The following is a 21,418-nucleotide window of genomic DNA, read 5'->3' as shown; positions in this document are numbered from 1 at the left end:
CTGTAAAGATAACAACGTCATTCTTTCTCTTTGTTCTTCTATTTCTTGGGTTTCCCTTCATCACGCATTCAACATGTTGTCATGGTTACTAATCACCCATGTCGTTATCAGCTTTTGTGACATAGCGCACAGCATGGGGTAAAACTTGACGAAAATCGGTTAATTTTTACCTACCAATTAAGTACTACTTTATTGGTATTTGGTACTGTATTAATAATCGGTCAAAATGGCCGATTTTTGTCAAATTTTACACCAAGTTTATTGAAATTTCAAGGTGAATATTACTAAAACAATTATTACAAAATATTTGTATTCATTTAAAAGATTGATTTGTTGTATTGGGTTCCCCACTGAGTGCAGCCGAGCGGCACTAATGAGGGTCGGACCTTCTTGCGGGTAAACAATAGACGGCTTATCAGACCCACCCCTCCCCCGTGGTCTGGAGAAAGCTTGTAAACAAACTATTGCACAAGCCATTGGGCTGCTTCAACTATAATTTTGTCAAATGAACTGTGATGTTTTAAAATCAAAAACAATAATTTGGGACCATACTGCTTAACAATAATGGACTGCAATTATTGTTAAACATACAATCCATTTTTACATTAAACAAAAATATTTTGTGTATGGAAAACAACAAGAATAATCACGTGTTTTTAAATTTATTTTGTATTTATTTATACAAAATAGAATTAAATATTCATAGTAGTTACAATATACATATGTAATCGACTTGCTAGTTGTTTTGTCGTCATTCAAGGTCGCGTTGCTGTTCTGTCATGTAAGACAATCTGATTGTCTCAGTCTGCACTGCATATCTCTTCAGGCCTTCAATCGATATCCTTTTATTTCTTGCATCTTCATTTAGTTCAGTTCAGTTCTTATCGTGATTATCTACTATTTGATGTCTTGACAATTCTCAATGTTTTTAAACATATTAAAATAACATTGTGTTTATTTAAAAATTGACTGATCATTATTATTATTATGCACTTTTTTAAGAAAAAAAAGTTTAATAATTAAGATAAGGTTAGGCCTACGCTAGGAAAAGCTCGGCTCGAAAAAGCTCGAGCTCGAACATTTTTTAAAAAGCTCGGCTCGGCTCGGCTCGAGGTTGAAAATCACTATTCGCACACCCCTAGTAGTTATGAGTTAATTTCTAGCATAGAGCTTATGGGGGGAAACTCATAGTTAGCAATTAAGTTACTTAAAGATATCAAAATCAAACTCATGGAGTATGCAGACAAAACTTGTTACATTATAGTGATTTTAACCTAATCTATAACAATTGATGATTTTAAAGTGGAGGAAGGGTTAAAACATAAAATCCCACCTGTAGTTAAGCACACGGCCTAATAAGCAGGCTCCAGAAAATTAGAAAGAAATTGGAACTCCACCAGCCACCTATATAAGTTAGTGTTATTCCTTCACTTTTGGATGGGCTGTCAAAAATCAAGTGCAATTTGTTCAACAGCTTTTGATAAAATATTTTTTTAAAGTCTATATCAACAAAGATATATAACAAAGTTTTAACATAAAACAAAAAAAAAATAGCATAGTTGACCTAATTAGCAGTTATGTAATGGGGGAGTTATCTCACTCTGATTTTTCCCAAAAAAAACTAGGCAATTTGTTTTGTTTTTTTAGACGGTAAGCGTTCTCACACAGGAAAATTTAGAACTACACCACTGCTAACTAGGGACAGAACTCTTGATCAAACTAAAAGAATAATACAAATAATTATGTTCTAAGGCCAGACGATGCTCTCTATCCAAGATATATAGTTTGAGACCCTGGTGTAAACGGCAGGGAATGCAGAAGCACACCTGATCCCATATGAAGTGATGCCCACCTGACTGTACATGCAGTACGGTTCTCTCAGGCGGTATTGCAATGGACCACCTGAATCACCCTGAAAACATACAATCATTGTAACAAGTGCCTATAAAGTTATGACACGAATATCAGGTGGACGTGTGGTTGTATCAAAGCTGAAAAGGTCTTATTGTTTAAAAATCTTAAATTAATGAAAAACGAAAAAGGACAAGTGAGAGTAGTTTTTCACATTGTCATTAATTGATTTTGTACAGGACCTCAAAATTGTAACCAAGCCAAGACCTAATGACAACTTTTTAGCACTTAGAGTCATACTAAGTATCACTTGGAGAAAATAAAATTTAAGACTGTTAAACACTCTGTCCAATCAAATATGGTTTACTTTGAACTAAAGCCGGGTTTCCCTAGATGCGGAAGTGGAGAGAGGAACGCAGAGAGCGGACTCCTCTTGTCTTAGGCCGGTTTTATGCACCGCGACAGTCGCGAGTGTTCTATTGAGTTGGATGGGAGCATCTATGCACCACGACAGCGACAAAGATTCGTGTGAGCGACTCGGCGATCTCTAAATACCCGCTGCAGGTTTTCAGCTGCAAAAAATGTGTGGCGCGCAATTCAAGTTCCATTGGATCAAATGGGTACATTTATGCACGGCAACAGTCGTGGTGTGACAGTAGTATTTTTCATACTCCATGTGGTATATTCTCCATATATTTATATTTCACATATATTGATTAATGTTAACAATTAATATTTAAATAAGTTCTTTACCCTTTATTTTTAGTATAATTATGTCATGTTTCTTATGTACAGTAATGACATTTTCAAGTGGGTTAACCCAATTCATACTGTAAATTGTATTTGTTCTATGGATAAATAAACAGGTTTTTCGTCAACTTGTACAACACTACAGGGTCCATATTTAACACATTCAATACCAGGTCACACAAGACCACTCATAGAGAGGAGTGTGACAACTGGTAGGCAACATGTTAAATACTGCCAAATAATACTTTACAGTGTTTCCTTATTAAATAAAAAAAACCTACCAAACTAGAAAACATCAGAGAGAAGGGAATAATGATTAATTAGGTTTGCTGCTAGAAGAAAGACAATAAAGTTTGTTTTTAATTAAAATTTTTGTGGTTTGATATGAAATAACTAAATTTACAAAATTTGATCAAATACAAACAAACAAAATAGGTACAAGAATGTAAATATTCTCCATAGGAACAACATGTGTATTTTAAATTCACATTTTTTTTACTTTCTCTGTAGTAAAACACACAACTACTTTCTCTGTGTATCACAACGCTTTGATGTTTTATTATTTGTTTTTTATAAGCTCTCAAAATGGTATAGAGGCAATTTGCAGTTTTTTTGTGTTATTACTGTACAGTTTTTTTATGTTTTAAGGGTAAAATTGAAAAAAAAACTGATTTTATGTCATAAACCCCTTCATGAAAACTCTTTCCCATAGACCAATCATGCTGGTTAGTGAACTCTTAAGAATAAACGTAGGTTTACAAGATTCAACTGATTTTAATAAACATTCATCTTGCAAAGTTATTCCACAACAGACATTATGGTTGTTTTCTTATCAACGAGTGAAAGACAAGCCAGTTTCTTTCCCTTTAACCAGACAAGTGTTTCTTCTTTGATTTTACAAATCTAAAATAATACCTACTCAAGTAACCTACCTGGCATGTATCAGTATTTGACAAGAAGTTGGCAGCACAAATCTGTAAAGCATCTCGTACTTCTCTATCTAGTTTTGCAATATTGTTAAGATAGTTCCTACATTCAGTTCCACTCATGAAGGTCACGTTGCCTTTTTGAAGAATATCACTCATTTTTCCACCTAGAAGAAAAATATGGTAACACTTCTAGTTTTAGACGCTCGTTTCATTACAGAACTGATTTAAACAAGGCTCAAAACTTCATTGGGAATTTCCGTAATTTCTTAAAGTTAATTTTCAGAAATCCATCTATAAAGGCAAAAGTACCCATGAACTTTTGAGAAAACTACAAGTCACACCCCCATAAACCATATACTTAAAATGTTCGTCATGATGAGAAACCTTGCTCTGAACTATCCATTCTTTCATAAATCGCCCTTTAAGGTCGTAATTGCTTTCCCAAGGGAACTTTCCTTATACATAATGTTAAAAAAACCTCAGCTGTCCTTATTTGTATGTTATTCTTTCAAATTATTTCCTTATTAAAATCAGGTGTAATTATTTGTTCGTATTTCTGTATTCTGTTTTGTTTATTTTGGCTTAACTTAACCAATCAATAATTTTATTAATACTTATGAAATAAAACGGGGTGAAGCCCGTGGGCAACAGCTAGTTTCTTTGAACTACAATTTGAATGACCAAATGAACATTCCCGATTTATCAAGAAATTCTCGATAAGTCATCTAAATAATATGTGATTTACTTCAGTATGAATAAGTTTCTAAGACAAAGTTGATAACATAGTGAGAATTAAACTCACAGGGAAATTCAGGTACTTCTTCAAATAACATCTTGAGGACCAATATTTTTATCATATGTCGAAATGCTGATTTTATGATTTGATATCCTGAAATAGGCTTCGACAGCTGATAAGAATGATATTGTGTCACATTTTTAAAGATGTATTATTGTTATTAATAATCACACTGTTGAATTATGCAATATTTAAATTTTAGCATCCTCACGGATGGAACCCAGTACAAGGTTTTTGTTACTACAAAAGTATGAGGGAATAAGATGACCAACTTAGTATAATCTATGTTACTAACTAATTGAATTTGATAAAAAAGTTAGCTAAAATGAAGTATGAGAAACTATTTCTATAATCTTTGGATACAGATACTGTATTTGCTTCCATTCAATTCAATCCAACGAGGAGAAAACTTAATACTGATAGAAAACAAAAGAGTTAACTATTTTCTTACCGAATTCTGTCCTACCCCATCCTGTGATGAGTCCATATTTCTTTGGTATTTGTAAATCAGTTTGAAGACAGACCGGTCTAATATATTCGCCAAATGTGACATCCCTGCTGAGCTTGTATAGGGCAATGTCGTTGAATTCAGTTTTATTATCGTACTGAGGGTGGTTTATTGTTTGTATGATGTCTACGTCTTCCACTCTTGATATCTTATCTTTTTCGTCTTCTTTTGAACGATAATTGTATTCACCGAGCCTCACCAATTTTGGCCTGTAAGTAGAAAAATGAAACAATAAAAAAGCTGATAAGAGTATTTCATAGTTATGATTGTTGTAACAGTTAGCAATAACGCCTCTTTAAGCCCCCAAAGTGGTATCTTGAATCAAGTTAAAAATTAATTAACGAGTTAGAACTGAGAGAAGAGAGCATTTGTAAAATTATCAATTTTGACCTGTATAAGAGGTTATTCTTGCTTAACATTAGATAGAATATTCGTTACTGCAAATTGATAAAACATCATCACTGGCTACCTAAAGATTGTCATACAATTTTGTGTTGTTTATGCTGCGTTGTAAAACACGTCAAAAGAAATTTCATAAAAACACTTTGAATATTTATTGGAAAAACAATTGAAACAATTGAATTGTACAAGTGGCGGATTATAGTAATACCAGAAACAAAAGAACCCTGGGCCGTTTCGAGCCGCGCAGGTTTGAATGGTACGCCACACCTACCGGCGCGAACCACGTGATCATTTCGTTTCTGCGCAGGTTGTTTTGTTCGTGGTATGTCTAGGGGGGCACAGGGGGCATGTGCCCCCCCCCCCAAGAGCTGTGTATAAATAATTAATATATTAAACTAGTTGAAAACCAAACAAAATAATGCAGTTGTTTTACTATCTATTTCATTTGCCCATTTAATACTAACTTTACTTCAAATAAAAGTACACAAAATGCTTGGTAGCTTAATCAAAATTGAGGAAACTAATAATCAATAGTAATTGCGAAAAATATGTTAGTTTTCGCTGGCCGTCACTTCTAAAGCTATAGTGCTATGCTAGCAGTGTCTTCAGTCAGTCAGTGTGGCTGGCCTTCGTGTTTGTCTGAGGGAGTAGTGGTAGTTTGTACTGTAGGCCTACTTTTCAGGCTATGTGTTTGTGTAAGAATGAATTTATTGCATCCCATTCCTACATTTTTATTAAAATTTCATCATTTCCTATTAGGGTTAACAATCAATTATTTTTAAATAATGATTTCCCTAAAATCAAACCTTTTCAGACGCAGGTTAAACATTATAAAACATTTATGATACTGCCAAAATTTGAGGAAATAAATAAGAAATTGAGCTTCTATATGGAAGATTTATAGCCTATTTAAAATATGGCTGAAAATTGAGTTTTTGAACACCAGAAAGTCAATTTTTCGGGGAGCCCCGGACCCCCCTTTCCACAGGGTACCCCCCTTCCATGCCCCCCTGGCCCCCAGCGTTTCAAGGAAATGGGCTTGATGGTGGCCCCCTCCAAAAACTAAATTCCTGGATCTGGCCATGAATATAGTACTAAATTTTTCATTCATGTGGAATAACGACAACGACGCACATATGCGACGGCTGGTTTCTACCCACAGACAGCCGTCTCATATATGCGACAGCTGGTTACATTAAAATAGACTGACGTCGCATATTTGTGTTGGTGTCCCAGTTAAAGCTTATATCTTCGTAACAGTCTATTTGAAGGACCTTAATTCTCTGCAGTGGTCTACAGGGATATCTGTTGCATATGTGCGTCTCTTGGTCTGTGGATATGATTAGTGACGTCATATGATGGTTGGCAAAACCTGTTTTAGCGAATTTCCCATATAGGGAATAAGCTATTACCGTAGTACTCATAGTAAGACCTGGACCCGGGACCAATTTTTTTTTTCGTTTTGAGGTCCCTAGAGGCCAAAAATAGCATCCGTTCAAATTCATATATATATATATATTTATATATATATATATACCGGTATATATATGTGTCCGTTAGCGCAATAACTCGAGCAAAAATGATCCGATTTTGATGAAATTTGGTACAAATGTGTAGACCTACGTTTATTCGAACGAGTTCGCGAACCAGCATGATCGTACCATGGGAACGGGGGTTTATGGGGGCTTTTATGGCGTAAAAATGGGTTTTTCCCATTTTTGACCCAAAAAACTTAAATTTTTGCAATTTCTTTCCAAACTATTCTGTAGAGCTTAAAAAAACAAATAATTTAGTATATTGAAGCGTTATAATGCGCCTAATGATTACGGATAAAATTCAAAAAAATTGTAAATTTAAAATTCCCATGTTATTCTTATGGAGGATAAGTAAACTGTTGTAGTTTGCTTATTTATTAACATATTTTGCCCAAATTTGGAAAATGTTTTTATTTCTTACTAACTATTAACATTTTACATAAAAAAAACACTTTAACCCTCCCTGTTGCAGCAAACCTAAGTATGTGTTAAACTGATTCAATTTAAATAGGGAACAAATGTGATATTTTTAAGGAGACATTTTAGTGTAAATCCAATCAGACAAATGGAAATTCGCTTAGTCTGCAGGTGTGCTGCGGCGGGGGTATTTTACTTTGCTGTATGCAGCAAAATATGACTGCAGGACTGCAGTATGACAGCTGGATGGGCCAGTGATGACTGTCCGTGGTCTGCAAGTACTGTTAACGAAGTGACACCCGGTCTAAAAAATGTATTCCTCGGTCTGTGGCAAAGAATAAGAAATTAACCTATAAGAAAAATAACCTATAAAAAGATTTCAAAGGTATTGTTAACAATTAAAATTGTATATCTCACCTGTCTTCACCGTCCAGAGTACAATGAGCTGCGGAGAGAACCCAGCGTTCACTTATAAGTGATCCTGCACACTTCCACAGGATATTGTCCTTATCTCCATAACCAATCAAAGCCTGTAGATGTACATTTTAATTTTTTAAACAGATGGAATGGTAGAAAAAAATATTTTAATAGTTTTAATGGAAGTTTTTTTCCTGATAATTTTTGTTTCATTCAAGGTTTTGGAAACCTCGTTAGTATTTGTAAATTCTAATCATAAACCATTATAAAAAATATTCTTACTGTAATCAAAAAATTTTTTTTTAATTTTCATTTTTTTAGTAATCAATGATTCTAAATAACTAAATCATTACCTCTTTAATGACAGTGTGGATGGGTTTCCTTGTATACCAAATGTATAATCTAAATATAAATGTGCCACATTAGCAGGTCCTTGATCTAATCAGTGCTAATGACCTCTAAGATTTCTCCCATTTTGCCCCAGTTCCTCTCACCATTAACAGTACTTTGCTTAATAGAAGTTTGCATTTCGTTTATAATATAATGATGTTAAGAAATGAGTGAACAATATTAATTGGAAATGATTTTTACTTTCTTCCCGTATATGCTATTACGGTACGTGGAGAAAGTATTGTTTTCATCAACACGTTTGAGTTTTGGATAGATATCCGTTTTGAGTCCCCCTGAACCCCAAAAGAAGTGGTTTTTGAAGTTATGTCTATGTGTGTGTGGATGTGTACAGGAGCTACAGACTACACCTGTGGCCTGATTTTGATAAAGGTTTGGTTTAAGGGTACTATGGTAACTTCAGGGTTTTTAATTTTTTTATATTTTGATTTTTAATGGCGATTTTCCCATAAAATTTCATAAAATAACATAAAAATTTGACAATTTTGATTAAAATGTACCTAGTATGTTATAGTCCTTTTGACTCTAAACAAAATGGTACAACTTCCATACCTGCAAAAATTACGGTTCAAAAGTTATTGTAATTTTTTTGATACAGTACTGTATTACCCAGGTTTATACTCAATGCCATAACATAACTACTCCCACCTTTTATAGGCTCATTAAAAGGGAAACTGACAAGCTAATGTGAGAAAGTATGCGTCAGTTTGTGGATACCATTTATTTTTTAAATGTTATGCGCACTTCCACAGCAATCGGCCCTATTAAATTAGTAATTTCAATAAGTTTTTGCTCTTTAACTGAGCTATTTTGTTTGGTTTACAAATGACATTATTGACTAGACAAGTATCTTGTCTGTGGATAAGTAATACAATGTGTTTTAGCCAATTTGAAGGTCACGGGTTTTTCTTTACCTATGTTAAGAAATTTAGCTTTTTAACAGGATTTCAGTTTTGGTCAGGACTGTCCTTGATGAGTTCAGTCATCTGTGGTAGAATTTGGTGGGGGAGGATTACCTGAAATACACAGCGGTGGTTTGGGTGGATTCATAGTGAATTATTTTATCTTAAATCTAACGTTTTTCTATTTATTATTCTATTTACCTGTCCACAACTATTATAAAATCATTTGGATTTTTTCCAAAAGATTTAGAAAAAGACGTCATAAACTGGGCAGAGGGGATGAAACGTCTAAAAAAAATACATACCATATGTGGAAATTCTCTAGGCTGGGCATCGCGGCCGCCGACAATAAGAGGCTCGACGTTGGCACAAGTGTCAATTTTGTTAAACTCTTCATTTTCGAAGCTTTGTATTTTAATGAAAACAGACTCTGCATACTTCTTACACACTGAAAAAGATTGATCAAAATAAAATAATTTTTAACCTCTGGATAAATAGGCTACTGGTACATAGAAGTGTTAATACTTAGGTCAACCTGGTTGACCCCCTAAAGGTTTGGAACAGTGGTGTAGTAGCACATTTTGCAGTGTGGAAATGCTCACCACTGTCCAAAACACTGTATAAGAATAGTATACAAGATCCTTAGACAAAGCAGAATGGGATCCTCGTTCCTACCACATCACTACATCACTCTACCGGTACATCACTACGTCTAATCACTACATCTACATCACTACGGCTACATCACTTCGTCTACATCACTGGTTTTGAACCTAATCAATTTTGGACATCTTTTTAAAGCTCTCTCCCCAGTTCTAATATTTGATGACATTCTTTTTAACCCTCCGAGTGTCATGCGTCGCTGCAGCGACGCGTAACGCACTTTGTATAGTGTCGTGCGTCGCTACAGCGACTCGCGAACACTGTTTACGGCGAAGGCTCTATGACTAACTGAATCGGACTGTACTGGATTGAGTTAGGTATCGTTCTTTCCGTAATATTCTAAGCTTTCTCCAGAGGTCTGTCTCTAAGCACTATTCATTTTAGTTCCGAAAATATTGTAGCAGACAGCTGACTGAGCTGACTTGCGTGTATTTGTAAACAGCTAGGTTACCCTCGGACCGATGACTGATGTGTTTTATTACATTTATCATTGTTTTAGTGTTAAAAATCAAAAGTAGTGATATACGTGGTGCATTATAAGAAGATTTAAGTGGTTTTGAAGTGCTGGTTGATGATCCTGAAGAAGTAGGTAGTGATATTGATGTAAATTATCAGCCAGATTCCTAGCTATGGTTGGGCTATGCATTCTTAGCTAAACGCTATGTACTGAAATCTGTTTTTTGCCCATAACTTATTTATTTGCAAATCTACTTCCTTATATTATTATATATTTGTAATCCTCATAAAATTTAGAACAAAGTGGCTATTTTCAAATATTTATAGGCCTATAATTTATACAATTTCATTGAGCGCAAACTTATTTTTTTTTTTTTAATTTTCGAAATTATACATTTTTTTTACCTAAAAAAATTTTTTTAAAAAAATCTTCCTTATGTTTTATATATAATATTGAAGCCCAAGATTTTCCAAACAAAATGGTATATAGAACAGTATAATTAACATTGTTTTTAAGCTTCTCAGATCAGTTTTAATAAAACCTTGCAAATGAGCAAAAGATAGGCTGACATTAAGGCCAAAACACGTGACACTCGGAGGGTTAAACCCTGGCCCCAGAATATTCTTTTCAAACACTGGTCCCAGTTCTTAGATTAGATGATATTGTTTTCAAACTCTAGCCAAAATTCTCTAGTCTAAAGTGTCGAAATATCTAAGTTCTACAGTACTATGTATGTAGCTAAACTAGGTCAGAACTATTAGTCATAAAATGGCTATTACACTCACTTTCCTTGCTTTTCACACCAACTTGCGAAGGTCCTCTGTTGGGCTGCGTAGGTTTGCTGTTCGGTGTTGTTGGGAGAGGTCTGGTCGGTCTGGTCGGTCTACGCCTCTGAGGTTCACAACACACTATCACCTGGTTATTACTAAACCCACATGTCTCTGGCCTTCTCCCCTGTTGAAGAGCTTCCTGAGCCTTGGGACAATCTCTAATCTTTTTGCACGTCCAATCCACTCCGCCAACCCTTTTACACGTTTCGCCTGAAAATAACACTTAGATGAAGCAACTGTAAACTAGTGGTGTAGTGGGCGCCGGGCGGGAACGCCTTTTCCACTCTTCATTCCAATCTATCCTATACTCAATGAGCAATGTTTGCTTGTATATGTATGCTTGCAAAAAGATCTCAAAAACGGCTTCGACGATTCCCTTTCAAATGTTGTAAAAAATTTATATCTGGCCTAAAAATGTCTTTACTGCAGTTAAAACTGCCAACAAAAATCTAATTTACGTAAATAGAATTTGCCTAATTTGCCATGTAAAAAATTAAATTGAAAGTCAAAAATTTTTAACATTGGCCTTATATGTTGGTTGAACAAAATAACAAGGAAAAAGTAAACAAAAGACTTGTAACATCTGTTTAAAACAAGCCATCTACTGTATAGCAAATTTAAAAATACAGTACAAAGGGAAAACATCAGTTGTTACTATTGAGCAAAGATTACACTGATGATCACTTGATATAGGGGTACAATGGAAATAAACTATACCGGTCCCCAGGTACTATACTGGTAAGAGCAAGAGCCCTGTATTTTCCCACTACAAAGGTGTAAGCGGGTTCCACACTGGAAAATTTACGATTAAACCACTCTGTTAAAAATGGTGCTTATGTTATTTATACCTTTGGCTATTAGTAGAACTAGACATTCAATCCCTAATTTGTTACTAGTTTTTTAATCAAAACGTGCTGATATAAATTGTATTGTTGTAAAGAGTTATGCTTGTGTGTTAATTTATCATTGTAACCCATCATCGGCAGATACCTTCATAAAGTTGTTTATTTTTATTTTTTTATTTTTTATAAATTGATTATAAATTATTACTATATAGTGGTATTAACATGTATCTTTTAAAAAATGATAATGCATTTAAATGTTTTTAATTTGGAAAAGTAACGTTTAAATATTAAAATAGCTTCTTTTCCCTATCATAATATCAATATCAAAATCAAATATCAAATATCAATATCAAAATGGGGTGCACAGAAGGAGCCTCCCCGAAGATTGTGAAATATTTTTCTTTCATATTCATATACACAATTTGTGTGTTAGTTTCATAATGCATTCATTCTGAAGTAAACATAAAATACAAGTAAATACTTCATTTCATATCCAAACAAAACAGTTCATATGTTTTTTTTATATATTTATGTTATCCAGCTATATGTTTTATTGATTTTCAAATTATACTTCCACTCCTTCCACTCCCTTTAATTTATTTTATTCCTATATGCAGATTGAGAGCCGACTTGAAGTGTGTGAGCTTGAATATTACAAAAGTTGACTTTACTAAAATTACCGTATGTCATTCTTTTTAGAGCGTTTGAAGTAGGTTTGTTTGTTTTTTTTACAAAAATTCATTATTTCATAATTTTTATTGACTGTATAATTTGTTATGTTTGTTACGATTAATAACACAGAACAATTATTACTTTAAAACTTCTTGAGTCACCTGTTCAGCTATTTGCTATATCAGAAAATTCAATACTTAAAACGGAATTATACACAAATCAGGTCAAACGTTGAAATACCTTTCTTATAGTAACTAAAACCAAATGCTTTTATGCAAAACAATGTATATGCTCCATGGCAAGAAATTGTTTATTAATCAATATAAAGTAGCTGTTTCATGAAGAACTAACTGTCTGTAGCTTCATTTAAAGGGTTTCGACTAACAGCTGTAGGAATATTATTGTATTATTTATTGCCTTCTTTGCACAAATATAAAAAATAAATGTTGAATATTTTATGTTTTCAGCATTTTCACCGAAACAAATATTACACTTAAACATAATGTTATATATGGTACCGAAGGGAAACTTTCCTGGTTATTTTAGTGGTGAAACCACGCTGACCGGTAAAAGAATCAAAGAAAAATTTTTGAACATCCATAGAAAAAAAAATTGCCACAAAAAATAGAGAACCTCCTCCTTTTGTTGGGGAAAAGTCGGTTAAAAACACTCTTAATTGTACCGTGTAGTACATTTAAACGAAATTTGTATTGTTAATTTGTAGTTTTATCAACGTATAATAACAACCTTATACAAACAATATTTTAAAAGTAAAAAGGGTATTAAAAGTAAAAGTTCTTTTATCTCTAAAAAAAGATTTGATGTTGAAACTTATTAAAATTATTTAAAAAAAACTCAATTTGTGGATTTGTGGTAATAAAATCCAATTTTCATTGTCAGATTACACGATTTTTTGACCTTGACAAATCCAATTAGTACAATACAGCAAAGTTGGATGTTTTGATTTCTCTTGGGCAACCACAAGACATGCAAAGAATAAATGAATACGCGAATTTGCATTTACTTGATTACAGAAAGTCTTATGAATCTTACCTTCATACAGTTGCAGACGTTGGGCGTACACAGAAGTCATTGCTGTCGCTATGAGCAAAAGAGTCCGAACACACATGGTGGACTGTCGTCTGGTCGGAGGCTTGAGGAAGACTGGTTGGACAGTGGCAGTGGACGAGATATTATTGGACGTCAGTAGACACGAGAACGTCACGAGGATGACGTCACAGCCAGCGGTCTCTCCGATAACCAGTTTATAAAGTTTCTAGATTTGCATTTCAAGTGCTACACTGATACAAGAGCGTCAGGAACAGCATTCCGTCGGTGTTGCGAACTTGTAATGTATTGAGGAAAACGGTCAAATGCACCGGATTAGTTTTAAGATAATATTTCTTATACCTATGAGGAAAGTATCGTTTTCATGTAATTCGTGGTTGAATTCAGGTTCCAAATGATTTTTAACAAGTTTTACATAATGTAAGTTTAATTTAGCTAATTTTCCAAACTGTACATGGAATAAAATTGGATCTGTAACCTTGAACAATATTTTATTTGTCAAACCAGGATGAACAGACTATGGGGACGGGGTTTTTTTTGGGGGGGGGGGGTTCAATGAGACAAAAATTAGGGTTTCCCATTTTTACCATAAAAAAAAAAACACAATTTATGTGCAAAATAATTTGTATGACTTGAAAACAGTTTTTTTTACATCTATCTATATATATAATACGCTAAGCCGATTTTTGTAAACAGAACTCCTCCCTCATTTTTGGACCGATTTTGATTATTAAAGTGTCAAAGAAATTGCCCTGATCTGTAGTTTTGCAAATTGTTTTTAGTTTTTTGATATCTTTATTAGTTTGGGCAGGATCTTCCATCAAAGTTGGATTTTCTCCCATAAGATTAACATTGGGGAATCTAAATATTTAATTAGAAACTTTGTCTCCACTAATTTGAGAGAACGACTGGGCGTAGAAAATTGGTAGAGGTGTCCAAAGAAAGGTCTTGGTCTGTAGATGAGTTATCAAAAGAAAAACTAAGTAAGTTCGATTAGGACTCTGCCCCAGAAGGCTTTAACCCTAGATCTGGCGGTCATTTTATTCACCAGTGGCGGGTATATTTTGGCGCTTTTGTAGTGGTATCATATATTTTGCCACAGAACAATTATTTGTGAATATAAGTACACACATATATATATATTCTATTTCAGTGATGAATTTAGAATATAATGATAAAAAATATTCTTTTCCTAGCAATGCGTTTAGGCGTAGTAGCAAAAAGTTTGCAAATTTTTTGATTATGCAAATTAGAAATTTCAAAAGCAACCCAGAAGAAAACCACAAAATAATTTTTTTACACATTTTATCTAAATGTAAAGTTTGTGTGAAATATTATTCCCTACGTAGGAATATCAATGTTTTTTAAATACTCATAAAAATAAAATTATAAAAAAATAAATTCTTCATACATATTTTCTTTTTTGAAAAACTACCAAATTTCTTTTTGTCACGTAGGAAATAATAGAATGCATCAACAAAAAATGTAATGATACTGTACAATAGGTAATAAAAAGATCTTTCTGAAAATATATAGTTATATTTAGTTGAATTCTAAAATGTCGGAAAAATTTTCGTCGGAATGTAAAATTTTGAAGATTTTTTTACAAAAACATAATATTTATGACATTTTCAAAAACAAATAAAATTTTTACAATCAACCATATAGATTCACAGGGAATTGTAGGGAATTTATTGTAGTTTCAGAATATGTACTAATATTGTATACAATTTAATTGACAATCACCAAAAACAGCTGTTTTTGTAGTCAGGTGACCAAAACTTTCCACCGCCAAAATATATTTTGAACTCTCTAGTTTTTCAAACTATCGTTTCTCGCTACATAATACTCACTCAATAATGTTTTATGCATGAAAATGAATCCTCAGAATCTCATCTTTTTAATGGTATACGTTTTGTAGCGTTTTAAACCTGTTTTATGGCTACAATTCGTCATTTTCGCGCACATGTTGCATTGGTCCTTTTAGGGACCATGCCAGTTCACAGTTGAAAAATTGAGGTCCAAAAATGGACCAACGCCAGATCTAGGGTTAAAGATACCTCCACAGATTTGTTTACATTTTGGTCATGTGGATAATACCATAGACAAATTTAATTCTTTTTGTCTATGATAATACTTTTTAATAAAACAGCTGTTAATTTTAAAATGGTATTTTAAACAACACACATTTATTGGGAATTACTGAATAGTCCAAAAGAAGTATTTACAATGTTATTTTCTGATTTTAAACTTGATTTTCTTCTGTATCAAGTCATGTGTTGCAATATAAAGTTCCATTACGAAATCAGGGGAAAATCCTTTCATCACAATAACTCTTACAATTATTTCTTATTGAACAATCTTATATCTATTTTACGGCTTTTTTTCTGCCTTTTTCACACCTTTTCCCTATATTTTATCATATTATTCTAGACAGATCATCATAGGTTCATGAGATTATTGTCATACATGCTTTCAATCATTGGAAAAATCTTCGATTGTGTAATACAATACAAAATAATACAAGTGCAGAAGGGCACGGCACCCATTTGAGCCGTGTCCATATTTTGTTAAATTAATATTGGTTTACAGCAACTGGATAAAATGTATAAAATTCATGTAGAAATATGTGCATGATTTAGAAAGTCATTAAGCTGGATAACTGCAATATACTGCAGACTTTTCAGAGGGGTTACTTCGATGTATTCATTCATCTTAGTGAAAACATAATATAGATATAAATACAAATAAGAACTTGAACTCTTAGAGAGCCTTTGAATGTTATTACTCTAACGAAAAGGGTTGTGCATGTTTACTAGCGCTACTCAGCAACAAAAACAATTTAATTCATCTCTAAAAAATATATTGTTAAGTGCACTGAGCAGCAGACTAAAATATATGTAACTTCCTCATATAGTTACAAAATGGTCAAACTCGCATTGTCACATTTATAATTCGGCTTATATTTCTCCAACTTCATCTGCAGAAGAAGTTCAGTGTGCTCTTATCGCGGCTAATAACATCCAAACACAAAAAACCTTGCCTAAAATGGTACCTGTCTTGACAAATTATTTGCAGTGGCTTATATTACGGACCGTGGCCCACTGCGTTGGTAACATTATTGAAAGTAACACGATATTTTGGCTGTAAGAGTAAATACTATTTAAGCAGCTACTGTCACTACAGAAAGGTCATATTCTTTTTAAACTAGATCACATAATCGTGTATAAGATACGTTGATTAACAATGCATGTAAACGTCAATATTTACGTAACAGCCAGTTTACAGAATGTTTTTCTCTTTGGAAATGTCATATTGCTATTTCATTTACATTATTTGTTGCCAATGAAGCCACACGACCATATAAACGAGGAGGCCCCTAACCGTCGATTTCGACGGGTTTCACCTAGTTGAAGAGATTTCATACGATTAAAATTGGATACAGAGAAAATACGGAAAACTGTAAATTTAAACTTCCATGTAGTAATTCTTTTCGAGAATAAGTAATTTGTCGTAGTTTTTTAATGATTATATTTTTATAAATTTTGCTAAAATTATTTATTTCTTACCAAATTATTGCAATTTTGAAAAAAACACATTTTGTAACATAGCAGCAAACCTAAAAGTAATACAGTACTTGGTACAAGTATTAGAGTTTAAATCAATCACACAAATAAAATTCCTATTTAAATAACATTAATTTTAATGAGTCCCTATTTATACTTTACTAAGGCCCTACTTATAGGTTTGCCGCTCTAGGGAATGTTGTAAGATTTTTTTCATTTAAATGTTGACATCTTAGTATAATAAACTAAATTGCGAAACTTTTAAAAAGATATTCATAAAATATATTAAAGATAGGTTGGCCAAATTTAATCAAAATTCCTCCCTATACAAGCAAATTACAGATGTTTGTATTTTATTCTCCATAAGAATAACATGGGAATTTTTAATTTACACTTTTTCCCGTAACCGTTAGGCACACAAAAACGGTCCCATATACCGTACTAAATTATTTCTTTTTTAACGTCTACAAAATTGTTTAAAACGAAATTGAGAATTTGTATGTTTTAGGGGGAGATGGGAAAACTCAATTTTTACCCCATAAAACCCCTCATAAACCCCCGTTCCCGAACAGTCCGATCATGCTGGTTTGTGAACTCGTTTCAATAGACAACGATCTAAACGTTTGTACCAAATTTCATCAAAATCGGATCATTTTTGCTTGAGTTATCGCGCTAACGGACACAAAAATATATACATTTTATGAATTTGACTCTGGAGACCTCGAAACGAAAAAGTAAATCGGTCTGGGGACCTGGGGTTTTACACTGAGACCTGCGGTAATAGATCCACTGTATGGGAAATCACCCAAATAAGCACAAAGAAATTCAAAGTTCAAGAAAATCATAGAGGTTATCAGAGCAGATAAAATTTCTGATTTATCCTCACACATTATTTCCTTGGCCTATTGTCCAATCAATATATAATCTTGCATTCTCCAGGAAAATATTTTCGAATTTCGTAATACAAGGATATATTGTGTTGTTTTAGTTATTTCCTGCTTGTTACTTATACCGATTTATTATAGTGAAAATCTGATCAGGCAAGTGAAAATTTATTTTAGTCTGCATGTTTGCGGAGGCGGGGATATCTTGACCCTGTAAAATAAATCCATAAAATGTTTGTGTTGATAAATATAAATATTAATAACTAGCAGAGTACCCGTCCTTCGTAAGGGGGTTGGAAGTATAAAATGCTTATTGCAGTTATACTCAAGCTTTGCGTTTGCAATAAGGGAGGACACAGTTTGATAAAATTTGCTTTTTTAAATTTACAGTATTCTATAGTATTACACATCTACCATATAGCCATAATGTTCTACCACTTCACCTAAACAATAGAGAAAAATAAATTATCAACAATTCGCAAAATATCACAAATTATTCATGAAATGAAAAACATAAACATAACTGTAAACAATCCTACTTTGACAATTCTCATTGCGAATCACAGTTTTTTGTTGCTGCTTTGTTCAAATTAGCTGTTTTCATAAATGCAAAAAAAAATATTGTGCTGCACCCTGTTGGTAAATCTTATAACTTTTTAATGCTTTTCCATATCATAGAACCAACTTTTTTAGTTGTAACAGCTGACTAAATTCTTTAATTCCCTTTAAATATGAATAAGGTTAACATGGGGAATTACGAAGCCACTGGGGTGGAGCCCGAAAGGATGTTTGAGATAAGAATATGCCTATGTTAATCGGGAATGTAAGCTATCATCATGCCAAATTTCAGCCCAATCCGTCCAGTGGTTTATGCGTGATTGAACTTCAAACACACAAACAAACAAACACACAAACTTTCACATTTATAATATTAGTAAGATAATGAGGTTTACAATTTGATATAATTGGAAAAAATGTTGTTAATTTAAAATGAATGAGGGAAGTAGTAATTGTTTTGGCCAAGAGTTTGGAGATAAGTATTTCAAACAGATTATGACTACGTGGCACAAATCAGGTTTTATTTAGAGTGTGTGAAAATGTTTGATAAAAAGCGTTACTAAAAATTCCTCTCAAGAGTCCCAATGCAAGACGGTTATGAACTGACAATTAAAGCATACAATTAATTACTTTTTCATGACAATTGTCAATTATTGGGTATTACGATGATTGGAGTGTCCAATCGTAATCAATCACCACTTACCATCTTTTTTTATATTTACAGTCTTGTGAGTAACAGTATAAGCGTAAATATATGTTTTAGTGTTATAAGACGTCTCTTTATTTACTTTCCGTAAAATTAATGACTGTAGGCCTACTAATTAATTATATATGCCAACGGCTTAGTCAAAACTTACTAAAACACTTACAGCTAACCCTTAACTAAGATACACCTACTAGAATACGAGAAAAGTTATGTGGTTATTATCTATGACTAATTGATAAAACTTCAGTATCCAATATAGTCAATGGTTTTAGCGAATTTCCCTATAGGGAAGTAGCTATCACCGTAGGTCTCATGGTAAGACTTAAGCCCGGGACCGATTTACTTTTTCATTTTAATGTCCCCAGAGGCCAAAAACACCATTCGTTCAAATTTATATATATATATATATATATATATATATATATAGATTTATATATATATATATATATATGTGGCCGTGAACACGATAACTTGAGTAATTTTTATCCGATTTTGATAAAACTTGGTTTGAAGGTGTAAGGCGGGATAAACTTGAATGAGTTCGCGATCCAGCATGATCGGACCATGGGAACAGGGTTTTATGGGGGGTTTTATGGGGTAAAAATTGGGTTTTCTCACTTCTTACCCTCAAAACACAAAATTTCCCAATTTTTCTCTAAACCTTCTTAAAGAGCTTAAAAAACAAACAATTCAGTATATCAAAGTGTTTTTGTACGGTTAATGATTATGGAGAAAACTAAAAAAAATGGTAAATTTAAAATTCCCATGTTATTCTTATGGAGAATATTGTAAAATGTTGTAGTTTGCTTGTTTATGGATATATTTTGATCAAACTTGGCAAATTTATTTATTTTATAGTAAGCTATCAATATTTTACTAAAAACACACTACTTTATTAGTTTCCTTGTAGCAGCAAACCTAGGTACTCGTTAAACCTAATGTTATTTAAATAGATCAATTAAAAATCAATTCGGCCAAATGGAAATTCGCTTAGACGGCAGGTTTGCTGCGGCGGGGGTATTGTTTTATCATCACAGCAACAATGTACTATACTCCGTCTTACGCCACCGTGAGTAGTTCGTCCATTTACGGTAAGAGAGCAGCACTGTACAGGTCACGGCAAGTGGCGCTCCTACTAGAGACTGATAGAACTACTAGCGCATATGTCATCGATTGTGGTAATATTTATTTGTGTTAGATATTATTTTTTAAACAAGCTAACACGTAATTTTAAACTCGTTTATTTTATTTAAAATGTTATCTTATTTTCATTATTATTTAGACACCGTTAAAGTACGGTAAAGTTTATCAAAAATATTACGTGTAAAGCTCAAGTAGATGTTGGTTTCGTTATTATCTCGACTGGGAGTCGTGGCGTACTCCTGTAATCCAGCTACTTGGAGGTCGGGTGTTGTGGATGATTTGAGGCGGGGGGTTCTGGACTCAGTCATCCCATGTTGACTGGACGTCCGCACTAAGCTCGCCATCAACATGGGTACCCGGGAGGAGTCCTGGGTATCCAGGTTGGCTAAGGAGGGGCGAACCGGGCCAGGGGGGAAACTCAGCAGCCAAAAGTCCCCGTGGTGAGCAGTAGTGGGATAGCGACCGGGAGTGGGAACTGGGTTTCAGCCTCGCCAATACAATCAGACCAACATCCTATTTTTGCTGGTTAAATATAAATTTCATTTTTAAATGCATTCCAGTATTTTATTTATGCATGAACGAGTTATATTGTATTTTAAAGAATGTGACACAATTTTGTATGGTTTTTATTTAGGTGTATCGAATAGAATAAGCAATGTACGGAACAACAGTGAAGTCCCCCCCCCCTAAAGAGCTACACCGCTACACCCCCACAAGATTATGGCCGTTTAAAACTAGGGGGTTTTAATAATAGTTAACACACAATATACTGCTTACTATTTACATTTTATCGTATAAAACTTTATAATATCAATCAGTTCGCCTTAATTAATTTCTGTTTTTTTTTTTAATTAGGTTAATTCTAAAAAAAGTGTTTACTTCAAATATAAATTAATATAATTAGATAAAAATACCCCAACCGCAGCAAACCTGCAGACTAAGTGAGTTTCCATTTGCCCGATTGGATTTACACTAAAATGACTCCTAAAAAATATCACATTTTCCCTAGTTAAATAGAATTAGTTTAACAAGTAGGTTTGCTGCAACAGGGAGGGTAAGCGTTTTTTATGTTATAGTTTAGTAAGACATTAATGCATTTTCCAAATTTGAT

General features: G+C 33.4%; 1 protein-coding gene across 1 annotated transcript; it reads right to left on the bottom strand.

Annotated features, from left to right (window-relative positions):
• Positions 1-1,462: 1,462 nt before the first annotated feature.
• On the bottom strand, positions 1,463-13,569 carry LOC128991596 (serine protease snake-like). The gene is made up of 7 exons (XM_054414617.1): positions 13,436-13,569; positions 10,821-11,075; positions 9,221-9,363; positions 7,606-7,718; positions 4,778-5,043; positions 3,534-3,694; positions 1,463-1,912 (listed from the first exon to the last, which is right to left on the bottom strand). The coding sequence occupies exons 1-7, from the start codon at positions 13,509-13,511 to the stop codon at positions 1,748-1,750; spliced, it is 1,179 nt and encodes a 392-aa protein (XP_054270592.1). The 5' UTR covers positions 13,512-13,569; the 3' UTR covers positions 1,463-1,747.
• Positions 13,570-21,418: the final 7,849 nt, after the last annotated feature.

The sequence above is a fragment of the Macrosteles quadrilineatus genome, unplaced genomic scaffold, assembly GCF_028750875.1.
Source record: "Macrosteles quadrilineatus isolate MER2022 unplaced genomic scaffold, UCM_ALF_1.0 Scaffold_4__1_contigs__length_99947679, whole genome shotgun sequence".
Classification (NCBI taxonomy): domain Eukaryota; kingdom Metazoa; phylum Arthropoda; class Insecta; order Hemiptera; family Cicadellidae; genus Macrosteles; species Macrosteles quadrilineatus.
The sequence above is the reverse complement of the archived record's forward strand: the minus strand, read 5'-3'. Positions and strand labels throughout refer to the sequence as shown.